We start from the raw sequence: 18,611 nt of genomic DNA on the forward strand, positions 1-18,611 counted from the left end.
ATGTATCCTCTTGTCCTCCCTTACTCTCTCTGAAAGTGTGTGAAAATACACACACATTCTCTCACTTTCACACACTTTTCTCTCTCCCTCTTTCTTTCTCTCTTTCACACACATTCTCTCACTTTCTCTCTCTCTCTCTCTCTCTCTCTCTCTCTCTCTCTCACTTACACACACATACACGTACACACACATTCTCTCTCACTCTTTCACACATTCACTTTTCTTTCTCCCTCTTTCTCTCTTTCACACACTCACTTTCTCTCTCTCTCTCTCTCTCTCACTTACACACACACACACACACACACACATTCACTTTTCTCTCCCTCTTTCTCTCTTTCACACACTCACTTTCTCCCCCCTCTCTCTCATACACACATACACATAATGTACCCTCTTGTCCTACCTTTATTTATCTGATTCAATGGGAAAAAAATATTTAAATATTCAAAAAGACAGTCACAGTTATTCAGTTATAAAAGTTCACTGAATCTAGTATATATTTGTTGATGTATAAATTAATGGAGCAGCAGGGAAAATACCTTGTCTTTAGTTTTGTCATTTTATAGTCTGAGTTCAAATCCTGGCATGGATGATGTTGCTTTCCATCTTTCCAAAGTCAATAAAATAAAATATGTGTTAAGTACTGAGGTCAATGGACTTAACTGTCTTCACTTCCTTCCATATAATATTTCTGACCATGTGTGTTAGTATTGAGTGGCTGTGTGGTAAGTAGCTTGCTTACGAACCACATGGTTTTGGGTTCAGTCCCACTGCGTGGCACCTTGGGCAAGTGTCTTCTACTATAGCCTCGGGCTGACCAAAGCGTGAGTGGATTTGGTAGACGGAAACTGAAAGAAGCTCATCGTATATATGTATATATGTGTGTGTATGTGTTTGTGTGTCTGTGTTTGTCCCCCCAACATCACTTGACAACCGATGTTGGTGTGTTTACGTCCCCGTAACTTAGCGGTTCGGCAAAAGAGACCGATAGGATAAGTACTAGGCTTCGAAAGAATAAGTCCTGGGGTCGATTTGCTCGACTAAAGGCGGTACTCCGGCATGGCCACAGTCAAATGACTGAAACAAGTAAAAGAGTAAACATTGGTGTGTTTGTTATTTGTTAGGTCTGTCATCATCATCATCATTATCATCATCTGTTTTGTATTGTTTTTCAGTCCTACAGCTGGGCACCCAACAACATTGAGAATGACTGGTCCCCATTATGATGGTCACCATATGGATGAACAGACAAGGAAGCAATGGCAAAGTATGTTATTTCATTTTCTCTCTCTCTCTCTTTTTCCATTCGTCTAATTTTCTGTCTTTCACCGCTCACCTATCTTCTTTGATTGTCTATGCATTTACTCACCCACCTATCTGGCTTTGCTATACATCTATTTGTCTGTCTCATTTGCCCTTACACCTGTCTCTCTTCTTTGCCTTTCCACCTGTCTGTCTTTTTTTCTCCATCCACCTCTCTGCACTGGTCTATATTGTTCTATGTACCGATATATTTGTCTCTTTTACTCTTTTACTGGTTTCAGTCATTTGACTGTGGCCATGCTGGAGCATCACCTTTTAGTCGAGCTAATCGACCCCAGGACTTATTCTTTGTAAGCCTAGTACTTATTCTATTGGTCTCTTTAGCCAAACCGTTAAGTTACGGGGACGTAAACACACCAGCATCAGTTGTCAAGCGATGTTGGAGGGACAAACACAGACACACAAACATATACACACACAAACACATATATTGACTGAACACTATTCAATTTTTTTTCTCCGTGTTTTTCTCCTTGTCTCCGTATTCTTTCTGTTGAAGAGCGTAGCTCGAAACGTCAAAGACTTTCCGTATTCCCGAGCGTCATACTAATATATACTTTTGTTATTTACACCACCTGTCCTCGTCTGTTGTTATTATTTGTATATTCTCCCATATATATATATATATATATATATATATATATATATATATATATATATATATATGTATATATGTATATATATATATATATATATATATATATATATATACGATGGGCTTCTTTCAGTTTCTGTCTACCAAATCCACTCACAAGGCTTTGGTTGGCCCGAGGCTATAGTAGAAGACACTTGCCCAAGGTGCCACGCAGTGGGACTGAACCCGGAACCATGTGGTCTTTGTAAGCAACCTACTTACCACACAGCCACTCCTACGCCTGTCTATATATGTTACACGTATACATCATTTCTGATGTCTTTTGCCATTGTTTTAATGTGTATTTCCGATAAATTAATTTTAAATCCCCTGTTATTCTTCTCTAGTTGAGTGCCAGAATGTTGAAAGAGCATCTTTACAGAATGTCCGAGAGTTGATCACCCAAGTGGAGCAGGTCCTCAGTCTACTCAAAGTCTTAGTTGATCACCAGTTCCACATGTTGGCCAGAGAACTGAATCAGGTAAATGTCTTTCTCTCACTTTCTGATACACACACACACACACACACACACACCTAACACATACACAATTTATCTATGTATTTAGAAGTACCTACATGCATACTTAGATATACGCTCACAGACAGTCTTGACTGTTAGATTTTGTTGTTGATGATGTTGTTGATTATTATGATTCATTATATCTGAGACGAATTGTAATTCTAGGTAGGTGATATAGAACTTAGATCAATCTCTCTGTCTTCATTTCTTAGATCTTTCATGAGCCTCAGGACTCATAAGGCCAATGCTTGACTCAGTTTCCATTTAACTCTTCAGCATTTAAACTAGTCATATCCGGCCCAAACATGCTATTTGTTTTATGTTCTAACCAGCCAGATCCAGCCTATTACATCTGTCCTTCAATGTCATTCTAAAAATATACTATCACTGTCAAGTTTTGTAATTTGCTTATTTTAAAAGCACAGATATAGGAACAAAGATCAATAGCCACAAACTGAATTTCTATCTCGCCAGAGCAGAAGTAGACCCAAAAGCAGAATGTATGAGAAGGGGTAACAATATCAACCATGTCCCTGTAGCAGTGGAATCAATTGTGTGTCCCCATTTATTTTTAATTGTAATATATATAAGAAAAAAAGCGGACAAGTCCACATTAAACTCACACTTGTCATGTTACTGGTAGTTTTTAATTACTTCGAGCGAGGTCGTTGCCAGTGCCACCGGACTGGCTCCTGTGCAGGTGACACCTAAAAACACCATTTGAGCATGGCCGTTGAGCATGACTGGCCCTCATGCTGGTGGCACCATTTGAGCATGACTGACCCTCGTGCTGGTGGCACGTAAAAGCACCCACTACACTCTCAGAGAGGTTGGTGTTAGGAAGGGCATCCGGCTGTAGAAACTCTGCCAGATCAGATTGGAGCCTGGTGCAGCCATCTGGTTTGCCAGTCCTCAGTCAAATCGTCCAACCCATGCTAGCATGGAAAGCGGACATTAAACGATGATGATGATGACAGCATTTGTTATATATTCTTTAGGAGTTCAATACACGACAGTCACATCATAAAAATTTGAAAGCTATGTGATGATGCATGGTTGATTAAAAACAATGTGAATGAAAGAGCATTTCATTTGACAGAATAATTTGAATGCTAAAGGGTCAAGTGGTTGAGGTTGCAAAACCCTTCATTGAACAGAATACCAATCTGTCACAGAGTTTACTTCCCAGCAGTTGCTGGAACCCATTTACGGCTGAGTGGACTGGAGTAAAAGTACTTTGTTCAAGAACACAATGCACTGCCTGATCCAGAAATCGAAACCCTGATTGTATAATTGTGAATGCAGCAACTTAACCACTATGATATGCATCTTTACGTTTTCATTTCTAGTCCAGTTTTACTTTTTGCTGTGTTTCTTGTTCCTAAACAATTCCTATATTCTGTTATTGATTTCTTCAGGATCAACAGGCCCATCTCAAGGCAATGACATTTAAGCAGTTAGTGGTATCAGGTCGTGAGGTAAGAAACCAGTTCATGTTTTCTTTCCATGCACACATAGAGTACACACACACACACACACATATATAGCACACACACACACACACACACACATACGTAGCACACACACACACACACATGCTCTATATGCAATGCATTGTATTTTATTCTCCTTGCTTCAATAATGTAAATCCTTTCTTCTTGTTTTAATCTGAATTGCTCTCTCTTTCTCTCTCTCTCTCTCTCTCTCTCTCTGCGACTAAATGCCTCCTTCCTAATTGTTGTTATTTGTTTTTTTTCTTTCATAGATGTGTAATGCACTGATAACTAGTCTGATTGATCGCTACTTACATGACAACGCCACCATCGACGTCGTGAGTAGCACCTTAAGGAAGATATGTCCACGTCTCTACAGCACTGATGACGAGACTTGTTCAAAGGTTCTGTTCGTCTTGTTTCTTTCCTTTTTTTCTTTTTTTCCCCCCCGACTCTTGTCGGCTCTTTACAATCTCAGTTCAAATCCCACCGAGGCCAGCTTTGCCTTTTGTCCTTTTGGGGGTCAATAAAATGCAAGTATTGGGATCGATGTAACTGACTTGTTCCCTCCCCTCACAATTGCTGGCTTTCTGTCTAAATTAGAAACAGTTATGGGGCAAAACGCTAATTTCGGCATTTCGTCAGTCTTTGCCAGAAACCACCAAGGTTGACTGAGCCTTTTATCCTTTTGGGGGTCAAAAAAATAAGTACCAGTTGAGCACTGGGGTTAATGTAACTGACTTGCCCCCTCCTCTCGAACTTACTGGCCTCATGCCAAAATTTGAAACCAGCATTATTATTATTATTATTATTATTATTATTATTATTCAGTACTGCCTGACGGGCCCTCGTGCCGGTGGAACGTAAAAGCACCCACTACACTCTCGGAGTAGTTGGCGTTATGGAGGGCATCCAGCTGTAGAAACTCTGCCAGATCAGATTGGAGCCTGGTGCAGCCATCTAGTTCGCCAGTCCTCAGTCAAATTGTCCAACCCATGCTAGCATGGAAAGCGGACGTTAAATGATGATGATGATGATGATGATGATGATTAAGGTGAGGAGCTGGCAGAATTGTGAGCATGTAAGACAATGCTTAGCAGCATTTCTTCCGAGTCTTTATGATTTGAGTTCAAATTTTGCTGAGGTTGACTTTGCCTTTCATCCTCTCATGGTCAGTAAAATAAGTGCCAGTCGAACACTGGGGTTAATGAAATTGATGGCAAAATTTCAGGCCTTGTGCTTCTGGAAGCATGCTGTTCCAAGTCTCACCTGGAGACCTCAAGTAATAGCAAGTTGGATGATTTGCAGTGGGTGTTTATATATGATTAGCAATGACATATTGCAGGGAAAGAAGACAAGATTCTGAAAATTCAGATTTTATTAGATATGTATTATTTCCAATTTTTTAAAATTTACAACACTTTAGCATGAAATACAATATATATAAGAAATGTATGTATGTTAGGTGTGGAAAACTGCATCTTGTAAATTGCAAGAAAAAATATCCAATTAATAGACTAATTTATTAAAATTTCAAACCTCTTTGTGAGTTTTGTTCTAACCTGTAGAATCATTACTGAAGTAGATAAAATGCTTAGTGGCATTTCTTCCAGTTCTTAGTTCAAATCCTACCAAAATCAACTTCGCCTTTCATTCTTTAAAGGGTAATAAAATAAGTGCCAGTTGAGCACTTGATTTGAAGTATTAGACTAACTCTTTCCCCTAATCTTTCAGGCCTTGTGCCTTTAGTGGAAAGGATTATTACTATTATTAAAAAGGCTGTGAGTTGGCAGAATCGTTAGCACACTAGGCGAAATGCTTAGCAGTATTTTGTCTGTCGCTATATTCTGAGTTCAAATTCTGCTGAGGTTGACTTTTTGCCTTTCATCTTTTTGGGGTCAATAAATTAAGTACTAGTTGAACACTAGGGTAGATGTAATTGACACATCCCCTCCCCTAAAATGGCTACTCTTGAGGCAAAATTTGAAACCATTATTATTATTAAGGCAGTGAGCTGGCAAAATCTTTAGCATGCCGAAAGAAATACTTTGCGGCCTTTCAACCATCACTATGTTCTGAGTTCAAATTCCACTCAGGTCAATTTTGCCTTTCATCCTTCTGGGGTCAATAAATTAAATATCAAATTTCAGGCCTTGTGCCTATAGTAGAAAGAATTATCATAATTATTTAAGATGGTGAGCTGGCAGAATCGTTAGCGCACTGGATGAAATGCTAAGTGATATTTTGCACTACATTCTGAGTTCAAATTCTACCAAGGTCAACTTTACCTTTCATCCTTTCAGGATTGATAGAATTAGTACCAGTCACGCACTGGGGTCGATGTAATCGACTTAATCCCTTCCCCCAAATTTGAGGCCTTGTGCTTCCAGTAGAAAGGATTATTATTTAAAGGCGGTGCTCCAGCATGGCCGCAGCCAAAGGACTGAAACAAATAAAAGAGTAAAAGAGTATATGTAGTTATAAATGATTGTGTGTGTTTGTAGTTAGTACAACTGTTAAGATCTGTCTGTTTTCTAGGCTTTAGAGTTACTACAAGCTGCCAAGGTGAATCCTGACCAAATAAAGAAGAAACAGCAGCTGGAAGAGGCCTTAATGGTAAGTTGCTTGTGATTTCTTAATATTCCATCCTCTACATTATTTACACTATTTACATTTGATGGATATTTGTTCTCATCTTGTTTGTTGTTAACACAACGTTTCGTCTGGCTGATATACTCCCCAGCTTTCTTCAAGTGTCCTGCGGAAATTTCGAACCTAGGTTCTCATTCCCAAGGTATTTTTTGGTAGAGGTGGTGGTAGCCTCCTCCTCCTCCTCCTCCTCAGGAAGCGGTTCAGCCTCTTAGGTCTAACCAACAGTAGTATTATTCCCTTCAGGGGACTGTCACATTTAGTTGACAGCATACAACTACTTTATGTATGAATTTGTTACAAAATTCCTATTCACCATATCTTTGCAGTTATACAAATCAGTGAGCCAGCCTCTTCAATTGTCTGCCGTGTGCAACCAGTTAAGCTCTGTGCAGTATTATGCAGGAATAGTAGACCTCTGCCTATGTATTGCACAAAAACGGGACCCTCAGAACTTTGCCCTCCACTTCCATAAAAACGGTGAGCCACCAGAAGATAACCAAGGCAAGCAAGCATATAAAGCCAGGTAAGTGGAAAGGTGTCAATGACCAGGTTGCCGTCAGAGCTTTGAAAATTTTGACACCAAGCTGTTTAACATTTTCACCATGGAAATCAGATATATCCATTTAAAGATTTTATTAGTTTTTAACTGTGGAAAGCCATTCTATCTTTTAGTGGGGAATGTCATGTTTGAAACTACTTTTTGCTGTGATCTGTCAAGTTCTATGTTTTATTCTGACAGATTATATACAATGTGTTTTTATGCTTTTTTTTTTTAAGACTGTAGGGTGTGATATGAGGGTGATAAAGTTGCTATTTCTAGTGGGGTTAAATGATTACATAAAGAGAAAAGTTCCGTTGTGTATGTTGGATTTGTTGGTGTTAACAGAATGTGTAAGCAATCAGGTTGTTATATTGGTGGTGTTTGTTGTTTTTTCAGAATGGATTGTTATAAACACATCACAGAGACTCTGGTCTACCTGCTTTATGCTAGCGTTTCACATCCACAGTCACCCAGCACACCAAAGTCACCTGGTAAGCCCCTAGCTCCTGATCCAAACAGACTGTCACCATCAGAAGCTGAACTACAGGTAAAGTTCTTCAGTAAAATTTCATTGGCCTCTGTCCTGTATGTCTGGCTGTCTGTTACACACTCACACACACACACACACACACTCTCTCTTGCTTACTCCCTCTCTTCTGATCTGTCCATTTGATTCTACTCTCTTGTATTGCTCTCTCACTTTTTCATCTTATCTCTAGTTTTATTTATATCTTAATGTCTCTCTTTCTCCTTGTTTTCCTCTCTTTTTCATTAAGTCTGACCCTTAGCCTTTCTCTATTGTCTTCCATGTCCTGAAATGCTGCCCTAAAAGAAATTTGAGGGGAGAGAGAGAGAGAGTGAGAAAGAACTCTGAATTTTCTTGCTGGTGAGATGGAAAAAGTAAACTGAATGAGAAAAAGATCACATTACAACTATATAAAACTCTCTCTCTCTCTCTCTCTCTCTAGTCATGCATATTATGTTGTGTGTGTGTATATATATATATATACATACATATATATATATATATATATATATATATATATATATATATATATATATATACACACACACATAATTTTTCTCGTCTGGCCGTAAAGCCTTTTCTGTTTGTTTTCCTGTCTTGTTTTTTGTCCGCCACTACATTCCTCCATGGCAAGATTTAATTTGTGTATACAAATTTAATTTGTCGTCCATGGGAAGAGCCGTTTTAACGATGCGTCCTGCCCAAGCTCTTCGAAACGCTGGTGTTAAAACGGGGGTAGCTGATGAAGTAGAATGTTCTCTATGTGGCTTGTGTGTTTTCTCGTCTACGTTTTGTTTGCAATGTCCTGTACCCAGATATGCACCTATACATACAGGTGGATGTCTGTACGCACATACTTGTACGTATATATGCATATACTCATTTACTATTTGTTTTTATATATATATATATATATATATATATATATTACATAACAGCACCAGCAGTCATGTAATCATAACCAATCAGGGAAATATAATACATTACAATTTGATTTTCCACTTAAACATGCATTCGGTTAAAGAGAGCAAGGCTAAAATTCATGTGTGTGTGTGTGTATGTATTATATATATATATTGGTGTGTTTATGTGTATGAATATAAACACACATACCATTTTTAAATTGTGACATCATTTTGTTGTTTCCTTGCAGAAAGAGCAGGTATTTAAATTAGCTTTGAAGTCAGGCGACGAGTTATTTCATGTGGCGCTGTATGACTGGCTGTTGCAGAACAATTTGAATGACAAACTCATTGAGGTAAAACAACACCTATTACCATTTCTAATACTCGAGAAAGGTCCTACTTTACATCACATACCCCCCCCCCCTTCCTTTAATACACTGATCCATGAGATGGGTGGCCTATAAGGCTATGAAGTGGGCTATACAAGATTTTTGAATGGATCGTAATAACATTTTTCATCATTATCATCATCGTTTAAACTGGCCAGATCTGGCATCTCACACCTACCCTACAATATCATTCTAAAAATTAACACCTCATCAAAATCTCAGCTAAATAAATAAATAGATAAATAAATACCAGAAACTTTCCACAAGGTGAGCGCACAGCAGAAGAGATCTTCATCAGAAGAAATCCCATCTGACAAGTGTTTCTGCCCTTATACCTGACACTCTACGGGAGCTGGGCCCACCCAGGTCATGACTCCTCGGTGTCCTCCTGCTGTTTTCCAAAATCCTGTCTCCAGTGAGATTTGAACTTAGGTCATTCTTGTTGTGAACTTGTGTTCCCAGACCCTTTAGGCCACTCTGACCAACAGGGGGAACCAGTCCTCTTCTTCCTTATATTCTTGTAAATAACCAATGGAATCCATAACTAGATACATTGGTCCTATCTCTTTGTCATATCCATACTGAGCTACAAGATAATGCATGATTAATTGAAAACAATGTGAATAGATAAGCATTACTTTTGACAGAATAATGTTGATGCTAAAGAGTTGATGTTTGAAAATCCATGCTTGCATGAATCAGGTTGAATTTGTTGTGGTGGATATTCTATGGCTGGATAGCCTTCCTGTCACCAACCATCACTGGTTTCCATAAATGGTAGCATTTTCTTGAAAAAAAAAGAGATTCCAAAATTTTTAAATGCAATAAATTCCAAAATTTAAAAAAACCGCGGGAACTCAGTTGCCAACCCAATATATCTATATATATATATATATACATATATATATATATAATCATGCTGGCGTGCGGTTAGGCAGTTTGACCAGAGCTGGCAAGCCAGAGAACTACACCAGGCTCTAGTTGTCTGTCCTGGCTTGGTATCTATGGTTGGATGCCCTTCCTAATACCAACCATTCCACAGAGCATGGGTGCCTTTAACATGCCACCGGCACAGGTGCCCTGTGCCCACCTCTCATTTAATGACCCTTAAGCATTACAAGATAGCCTGGACGTTCTTCTAGCATTTTGATCCCTAATTTTTGTTTTCTTGTTCATCTGATGAAACCTTTTTTTTTTACATATGCAGATCAAGAGCCCGTTTTTGGAGACCTACCTGAAATGGAAGGCCAGCATTGTTCAAGACGACAAGACACTGATTCTTGATTTGCTGTGGAAGTTCTACCAGAAGAACAAAAACTTCCCTGCCGCTGCTCGTATCTTATCAAGGCTGGCAGAAAAACATGGGTGAGTTCTTGAGTGTTTTATCTTTTGGTATGAGGAACAAAGGGACGAGGTGGTTAGTATGTATATATGTAGGCATAGGGAGGTGCAATGGCCCAGTGGTTAGGGCAGCGGACTCGCGGTCATAGGATCGCGGTTTCGATTCCCAGACCGGGCGTTGTGAGTGTTTATTGAGCGAAAACACCTAAAAGCTCCACGAGGCTCCGGCAGGGGATGGTGGCAAACCCTGCTGTACTCTTTCACCACAACTTTCTCTCACTCTTACTTCCTGTTTCTGTTGTGCCTGTAATTCAAAGGGTCAGACTTGTCACACTGTGTCACGCTGAATATCCCCGAGAGCTATGTTAAGGGTACACATGTCTGTGGAGTGCTCAGCCACTTGCACGTTAATTTCACGAGCAGGCTGTTCCGTTGATCGGATCAATTGGAACCCTAGACGTCGTAAGTGACGGAGTGTCAACAACAACAAACAATGTAGGCATAGGCATGGCTGTGTCATTGAAAAGATAACTTTGCAACCATATAGTGTCAGGTTCCATCCCACCGTTTGGTAAATTGGGTAAGAATCTTCGATTATAGCCTATGACTAGCAAATGCCTTGTAAGTGGATTTGGTAGATGGAAATAGAAAAAGCTATGTTCCTTGTAGCTGTGTGATCAAGAAGTTTGATTCATAACCACATGGTTTTGGGCTCAGTTCCCCTGCATGGTACCTTGGGCATGTGTCTTCTACTATAGTCCCAGGCCAACCAAAGCCTTGAGTGGATTTGATAGAGGGAAACTGAAAGAAATCCATCGTATGTATATATGTATATATGTGTGTGCCACATAAAAAGTATTGGTGATGGTGCCATGTAAAAAGCACCCAGTACACTCTGTAAAGTGGTTGGTGTTAGGAAGGGCACCCAGCTGTAGAACTTGGTATGGCTCCTGGCCTTTGCTAGCTCTTGTCAAACCATCCAACCCATGCCAGCATGGAGAACGGACGAGAAATGATGATATGTGTGTTTAAGCGTGTTAGTGTCCCCTTGTTTCGACATAGTGTAATAGTTGTAAATGAGTATCACTGTCATATAAGCAGTGTACTTTGTTTCCAATCTTCTGTGAAGACCTGTCTAACTATGGGGGAAATTTACCTTATTGGAAACAGATGAGGGTTGGCAACAGGAAGGGCATCCAGTCATTGTCAGATCTGCTCAACAAATTCCATCTGACCCATGTGAGATGGAAAAGGGGACATTAAGATGACGATAATGATCATACATATTCTTTTACTCTTTTACTTGTTTCAGTCATTTGACTGTGGCCATGCTGGAGCACCGCCTTTAGTCGAGCAAATCGACCCCAGGAATTATTCTTTGGAAGCCTAGTACTTATTTTATTGGCCTCTTTTGCCAAACCGCTAAGTTACGAGGACGTAAACACACCAACATCGGTTGTCAAGCGATGGTGGGGGGACAAACACAGACACACAAACACATACACACACATACATATATATATATATATATATACATATATATGATGGGCTTCTTTCAGTTTCCGTCTACCAAATCCACTCACAAGGCTTTGGTCGGCCCAAGGCTATAGTAGAAGACACTTGCCCAAGGTGCCACGCAGTGGGACTGTGTACTCAGAACCATGTGGTTGGTAAGCAAGCTACTTACCACACAGCCACTCCTGTGCCTATATATATATATGTTTGTTAATGAACTTGTTTACATATTTTTCTCAGTTATTCAAAAGTCATAAGGTTTGCACTGTGTTCTGTTGGCATTTTTCTAGTGAATAGATTGCTCACTCATTCGTTGCTTTGAACAGCCTATGGAATAAGAAATCCCTTACTTGAAAAACAGATAAGGATTAGTGGTAGGAAGAGTATCCAGATGTAAATCATGCCTTCATAACATATTCATCTAACCCATGCCAGCATGGAGAGAGACATAAAGGGATTATGCGTGTGTGAGGAAATGTGTGTGAATGTTGATATTCCCATACTTGTAAAACAGGCAACGGTTGGCAACAGGAAGAGCACCCAGCTGTAAAATCCTGCCTCAAGTCCATCCCATTCTAATATGGTTAAAAAAAAAACAAACAAAAAAATGGAAGTTAAACAAATGCTGGTTTCACCAGTCGTCAGTCAAATCGTCCAACCCATGCTAGCATGGAAAGCGGACGTTAAACGATGATGATGATGATGATGTATGTGTTTGTATTTCAGGTCTGATCTCACCCTGTCACAGCGTGTTGAGTACTTATCTCGTGCTATAGCCTGTGCTAAAGGTTCGACATTGATGACCAGCGTAGCCACGGAAGGAGAATTCTTGCATGAACTGGAGGAGAAGATGGATGTAAGTACATTACATCAGCCCTTGAGCATTTAAATCGGTCATATCCAGCCTAAGTATTCTATTTGTTTTATGTTAAATCCAGCCAGATCTGGCCTCTCACACCTACCTTACAATGTCGTTCTAAAATAACCAATTACATCATTGAAATCTCAAAGCAACAGGATAATGCATGATTAATTCAAAACAGTGGTTCCCAAAGTGGGCGGTATCTCTCCCCAGGTGGGTGGGTGGAAAGTTTTAAGGTGGTGGGGGTTGAAGAAAAGTGGGGCAATAATGGGGTAGGGATTTGTGTAAAAACAACAAAATAATGGTTTCATTAGGTTAAGTTTTATTTGTTAAATACACTTAAATGTTTGTATGTAGTCCTGCCAAATCCATGAACATATGACCAATAACTGTGTGTGTGTACGCACGTGCACACACACACACACACACACACAGAGTTTGTTTATGAAACTAATTTCCTTCCCACATGGTTTGTTCTCCGTTGCAGGTTGCTAAGTTACAGATGATGGTCTACAATGCTTTCTGCACTATGCAGTGCAACAGTGAAGTGTTGACTGCTTTGAATTCTGATCTTTTAGATATTTCATCAGTAAGTCTCAGCTATTAATACACTCTTATGTCTCATTACCTCCTACTCTTTCTCAATCTCTCCCCTCCCCTTTCATTTGCACCCATTTTCTTTCTCTTTTTTTCCTTTCAATTCTCAGCTCACTCTCTCTCTTAACTATTCATTGTTCTTGCTCTCTCATTCATAGTTTTTGCTCTTTGCCTTTCTGTTTCTCTTGCCTCCCTCTCTCTCATTCGCACCTCTTTATCTCTTTCTTTCATCCACAGTTCTCCCTTATTCACAATCATCTCTCTCTCTCTCTCTCAGTCATCTTTCTCTCTCTCATTCTCTCTAATACTTTTTATACCCTCTACCTTTCAGCTCTATGAAAAATTTGCCGATCCATACGGCCTGCATGAATGCAAGCTGGCTATTGTCCATTCTGCTGGCCTCTTTGACCCAGCTCTCATTGAAAATCTTTGGCAAAGTATTATAGATTCAGGTAAGTCCCAAGACACTGTCACCACCGAACTGAGCCTGAGCCAATGAGGTGAACCTCAACATGACTGAACGATGCCTTTCATATGTATGTGTGTGGAGGTGCAATGGCCCAGTGGTTAGGGCAGCGGACTCGTGGTCATAGGATCGCGGGTTTCGATTCCCAGACTGGGTGTTGTGAGTGTTTATTGAGCGAAAACACCTAAAGCTCCACGAGGCTCCGGCAGGGGATGGTGGCGAACCCTGCTGTACTCTTTCACCACAACTTTCTCTCACTCTTACTACCTGTTTCTGTTGTGCCTGTAATTCAAAGGGTCAGCCTTGTCACACTGTGTCAAGGCTGAATATCCCCGAGAACTACATTAAGGGTACATGTGTCTGTGGAGTGCTCAGCCACTTGCATGTTAATTTCACGAGCAGGCTGTTCCGTTGATCGGATCAACTGGAACCTTCGACGTCGTAAGCGATGGAGTGCCAACAATTAGGTCTTTGAAAAGTGCAGTTCTTAATTCATTCCTAACTATAATGAAATGAATGTTTTTGTTTTTTAAAAATAATTAATTTTCAGTTTTAAACTTAGTTGTGAATAATTAATAATCAATTAAAGATGTGTCTTCTGTGTTATTAATTGTCAAATTGACAGATATATGGAGAAGTATTAACATGTGGTTTTTCTTTTTTTTTTTTTTCAGCGATAGATTCAGCCAAGAAAGCATCTAGTGTCATAAACCCTGTGAATATATCCAACCAGTTACTTCCAATTGGCAAACAATATGTGTCTGCTGACCGCTACTTTCCTCTTGGTAAGTTAAACTATGAAAACACTCCCTCAGTGTTTTTTTTGTATTTGAAGAAGTCTGGTGAATGTACTGTGGTAATATACTTTTAAACATATCTAAGATTGAATCTACTTTCACTCACACCTAAGTAATTTATTATTTTGTGGTGTATTTATCATCATCATCATCATTGTTTAACATCTGCCTTCCATGCTGGCATGGGTTGGACGGTTTGATAGGAGCTGGCCAAGTGGAAGACTACACCAGGCTACTCAGTTTTGGTATGGTTTTTACAGATGAATGCTCTTCCTAACACCAAGCACCCTGCCGAGTGGACTGAATGCTTGTCACATGGCACCAGCACAGGTGAGGTTAGTTCTGGCATTGCTTTTACAGCTGGATGCCCTTCATGTATGTTTATGTGTATGCTTTTATCTGATTTCTTCTGTAGACTAAGAAATGGCTGTGTGGTAAAGTTTTGCTTCCCAGCCATATGGTTTTGTGTTCAGTCTCATTGCATGACACCTTGGGCAAATGTCTTCTACTATAGACTTGTGAGTGGATTTGGTAAACAGAAACTTAAAGAACCCCATTGCATGTGTGTGTGTGTGTGTGTGTGTGCATGCACTCGTGCGTGTGCATGTGTTTATCTTTTCGTCTTGACATCTTGTGATATTTGTAAACGGGGACTGTCACCATTATACAAGCACGTCTGGTCATCAGGGGAACTATTACCTTGCTCAGAAACAGATGTAGGTTGGCAATTAGCATGGTATCTCGCTCTTGAAAATTTGCAACCATGGACATGCTGGCTCCCTGATGGCTAATTTGCCATGCAGTCATCTCTAGTATTTTGTTTCACAGACCATTATCCAGAAGTGGCCACTGTAAAGCTACTTTTAGACATAACTCACTATTGTAAATAAAGATTTAAACTGTGAAAGATAGTGATGATGGTAGTTACAGTTGTTATTATTATTATTATTATTATTGCAAATGTCTAATTTCATTTAAAACAATTTCTTCTGTTGCTGTTTGTGTTCTGTGTCTGTTTTTTTTTCCTTTTTTTTAAAAATATTTGTCTTCCTTCCCATTCTATACAACAGCCTTCATCACAAAATACTTGGAGCAGTGCAGTTGTCAGCATGATCTGTCTCCAATCTGGGTCTTCAACACACTACTCGATTTCGGCGTGAAACCTACCAAGCTGCTACAGGTTTACGATTCCATCTTCAAATTTCGGGTGAGCCTCTTCACACTAGAATCTTGTGGGTAAAAAATGCCTATTTTGTGTTAACAGTTTGGCAAAAGTAAATAATGAAATAAGTGCTAGGTTTAATCCTTTAGCATTTAAACTGGCCATATCTGGCCAAAGATATTTTACCTGTTTTATGTTCAAACTGACTGGATCTAGCTTTTCATACCTACCCTACAATGTCATTCTAAAAATATACAATCACATCATTGAAATCTCAAAGCTACAAGATTATACATGATTAATTCAAAACAATGCAAATAAATAAGCAAAACATTTGACAGAGTAACCCGAATGCTAAAGGTTTAAAAAATAAGTGGGGGGTGGGACGATTTGACTAAACCCTTTGAGACAGTGGCCCACCATGACTGGTTTCAAGTGAAATTCTGTGTAAATATATTTACGTTGTTATCATCATTTGTTTCACTAGGGTCCAAGCTGGCAGAAATACCACAAACCATTACACATTCTCACAGTTTTATACCATCTTATTGATAAATTAACGAACATGATCCACTTGATTCCAACAGCAGAACGGTAAGTTTAAACCTCTTTCTATCTGTCTGTCTGCCTACCTACCTATGCCTCTGTGTGTGTGTGTGCGCGTTTCTTTCAATTCTTCCTTTAAAGAATGGACTGGTTTCTAACATAATAATATACCTGGCTGTTGAACACAATATATGCCATTTCTAATGCCAACCATTCTATAGAGCTGTGTTCCTCAACCTTTTTACCCTTGCATAATCCTTAAAATAAATTTCGTCTTGAGGAATCACCGCGCAAAAAAAATTATATTCCATATCTTTCTCATATTTTTTTCATCCGTAGTTCATGTGGTAAATATTATATATATATGTGCCTCTCCGAGAGAGAGAGAGGGGGATGGTCGTTATATTTTTTTGATAACATAATAGGTTAGATAGGATGATGTCTATATTACAGTAACCAATAATATGTTGTGCATGAATAGTAATATTATGATCATGAAATTAGCATCAACTTATCTCACTCTTTCTTGCGGAACCCCGGTTGAGAAACGCTGCTGCTATAGAGGGCACCAGGGTACCAAGAGATTATTTTTGTTTTTGTTCTTTTTGTGTCACCAGCAGTGGTGAGGTCTCCATGTATCCCCTTCAATTGAATGGAGCTACAGTAAAGGGGGAAGCAGCTTTATGCTGGGTGATGAAAGGCTAAAGTATGAAAGAAGGATCCAGAACAGATTTCTTGCTGAAGCAGAACTATGTGGCTACTTGCATTATGGCAGAGTGGGTGGAAGGAGTATGAAATTATAATTGGGGGAATGAGATTAAAAATGAAGATGAGAGAGAAATAAAGGAGGAGGATTAGTCTAGAGCGGGTGAAGAGGAAGTCTTGGGTGGTTTGATATCAAAAGAGTTAATGATTTGTTTTTTTGCACCTACCCTTTTTTTTAATGGAATGTTCACTAAAATGTTTGACTGTTGTATATTGTAATGTTTGTGTTGATATTGCATTGTAATTAAATATCAACATCATGATGATCATCATTGATAGCTATTATATGTTAAAATGAATGATATTTTACGACATCTGGTGTTTTTAACTTTCTTTCTTGATTCTGTTTGCAGGAGGCAGTTTTTCACTTATTGCCTTGATGCAGTGTCCAGCTACCAGGTGGAGCTACAAGCAATCAGCAGCACAGACCCTGAAGTGCGTCAACTTGTAAACAAATACCGCTCAGTTCAGGCAAAACTGGAACGAATGTAAATAAAATTTCAGTGGAACATGCCGACCTCTGCTTATTTGTTGTTCACCAACAACGATGATGGTCTTTCCCCCCCTCTACCTAGGGGGGGGGGGGGCTTACCGACCCAGCAGCTGATTTCTTGTTGAAGAGCCTCATCACTTTCCTTCTCATCTAAAGCCGACCTATTCATAAGGACTACTCTGTTGAAGTTGTTGGCCGTTAGTGGTAGCTAATGCCAACAATAATGAAAATAATAACTGCTTGTGTGTGTAATTGTATATATTGGTATATACATTTAAAGATACAAATGGGAAAAAGAGTACTCAAAATGTGTGTGTATGTATGTCATATATGCATATATATATGTATACTGTATGTATGTATATGTGTGCATGTGTGTATGTATATGTTATGTATATATAAAATGTGTTTATATAAAATATGTATGCATGCATATATGTACGTTTGTGTGTATATATATATATATATATATATATATATATATATACACACACACATATACAATATATGTATGTATGCATGTATATACAATATATATGTGTGTGTGTATGTATATATATATATATATATATATATATATATATATGTATATGTATATGCATGTCGCTTGGTTCTGTTGTTAATATGTATGTATGCATGTATATACAATATATATGTGTATATGTATTATATGTAAGTATACGATATAGAGGTATACATAATAAATATATGTATCAGTATATGTGTGTACGTGCGTGTATATATATATATATATATATATATATGTATTCTACACTTTACTATAGTAATTGAGTACTTTTTTCCTAGTCAAACTGCACCCCCCTCCACTCCACTCCACTCCACTCAACAATGTTACTCATAAACACACACACACACACACACACACACAGACACAGATATTATACACATACATACACATTTGGTTGCACTACCATCAGCCAAACATTAGCTGCGTATTTTTTCGCTCTTGATATTTTACGAGACCGAAAAATTATCATTATTGTTATCTTGCTTTTATATTTTGTTTCTGCTTTTAAATATTTTTTTTCTCTTCAATATGGGTATAAATTTTGTTGTAATTTCA

At 38.8% G+C, this 18,611-nt stretch overlaps 1 protein-coding gene across 2 annotated transcripts in view; it reads left to right on the top strand.

Annotated features, from left to right (window-relative positions):
• The window catches only part of LOC106874976 (nuclear pore complex protein Nup155), a 46,020-nt gene extending 27,409 nt beyond the window's left edge, over positions 1–18,611 (top strand). For both annotated transcript variants that reach the window (XM_052972673.2, XM_014922907.2), the window contains exons 22-37: positions 1,176–1,267; positions 2,305–2,438; positions 3,896–3,955; positions 4,243–4,374; positions 6,509–6,586; positions 6,949–7,145; positions 7,560–7,710; positions 8,843–8,947; positions 10,191–10,348; positions 12,566–12,695; positions 13,189–13,290; positions 13,630–13,750; positions 14,439–14,549; positions 15,632–15,768; positions 16,211–16,317; positions 17,388–18,611. In XM_052972673.2, the coding sequence (XP_052828633.1) occupies positions 1,176–1,267; positions 2,305–2,438; positions 3,896–3,955; positions 4,243–4,374; positions 6,509–6,586; positions 6,949–7,145; positions 7,560–7,710; positions 8,843–8,947; positions 10,191–10,348; positions 12,566–12,695; positions 13,189–13,290; positions 13,630–13,750; positions 14,439–14,549; positions 15,632–15,768; positions 16,211–16,317; positions 17,388–17,526 (1,954 nt within the window). In that variant the 3' untranslated portion in view covers positions 17,527–18,611. The remainder of the gene's footprint in view (positions 1–1,175; positions 1,268–2,304; positions 2,439–3,895; positions 3,956–4,242; positions 4,375–6,508; positions 6,587–6,948; positions 7,146–7,559; positions 7,711–8,842; positions 8,948–10,190; positions 10,349–12,565; positions 12,696–13,188; positions 13,291–13,629; positions 13,751–14,438; positions 14,550–15,631; positions 15,769–16,210; positions 16,318–17,387) is intronic.

This window comes from Octopus bimaculoides, chromosome 14 (genome assembly GCF_046866305.1).
Source record: "Octopus bimaculoides isolate indiv1 chromosome 14, ASM4686630v1, whole genome shotgun sequence".
Taxonomy (NCBI): domain Eukaryota; kingdom Metazoa; phylum Mollusca; class Cephalopoda; order Octopoda; family Octopodidae; genus Octopus; species Octopus bimaculoides.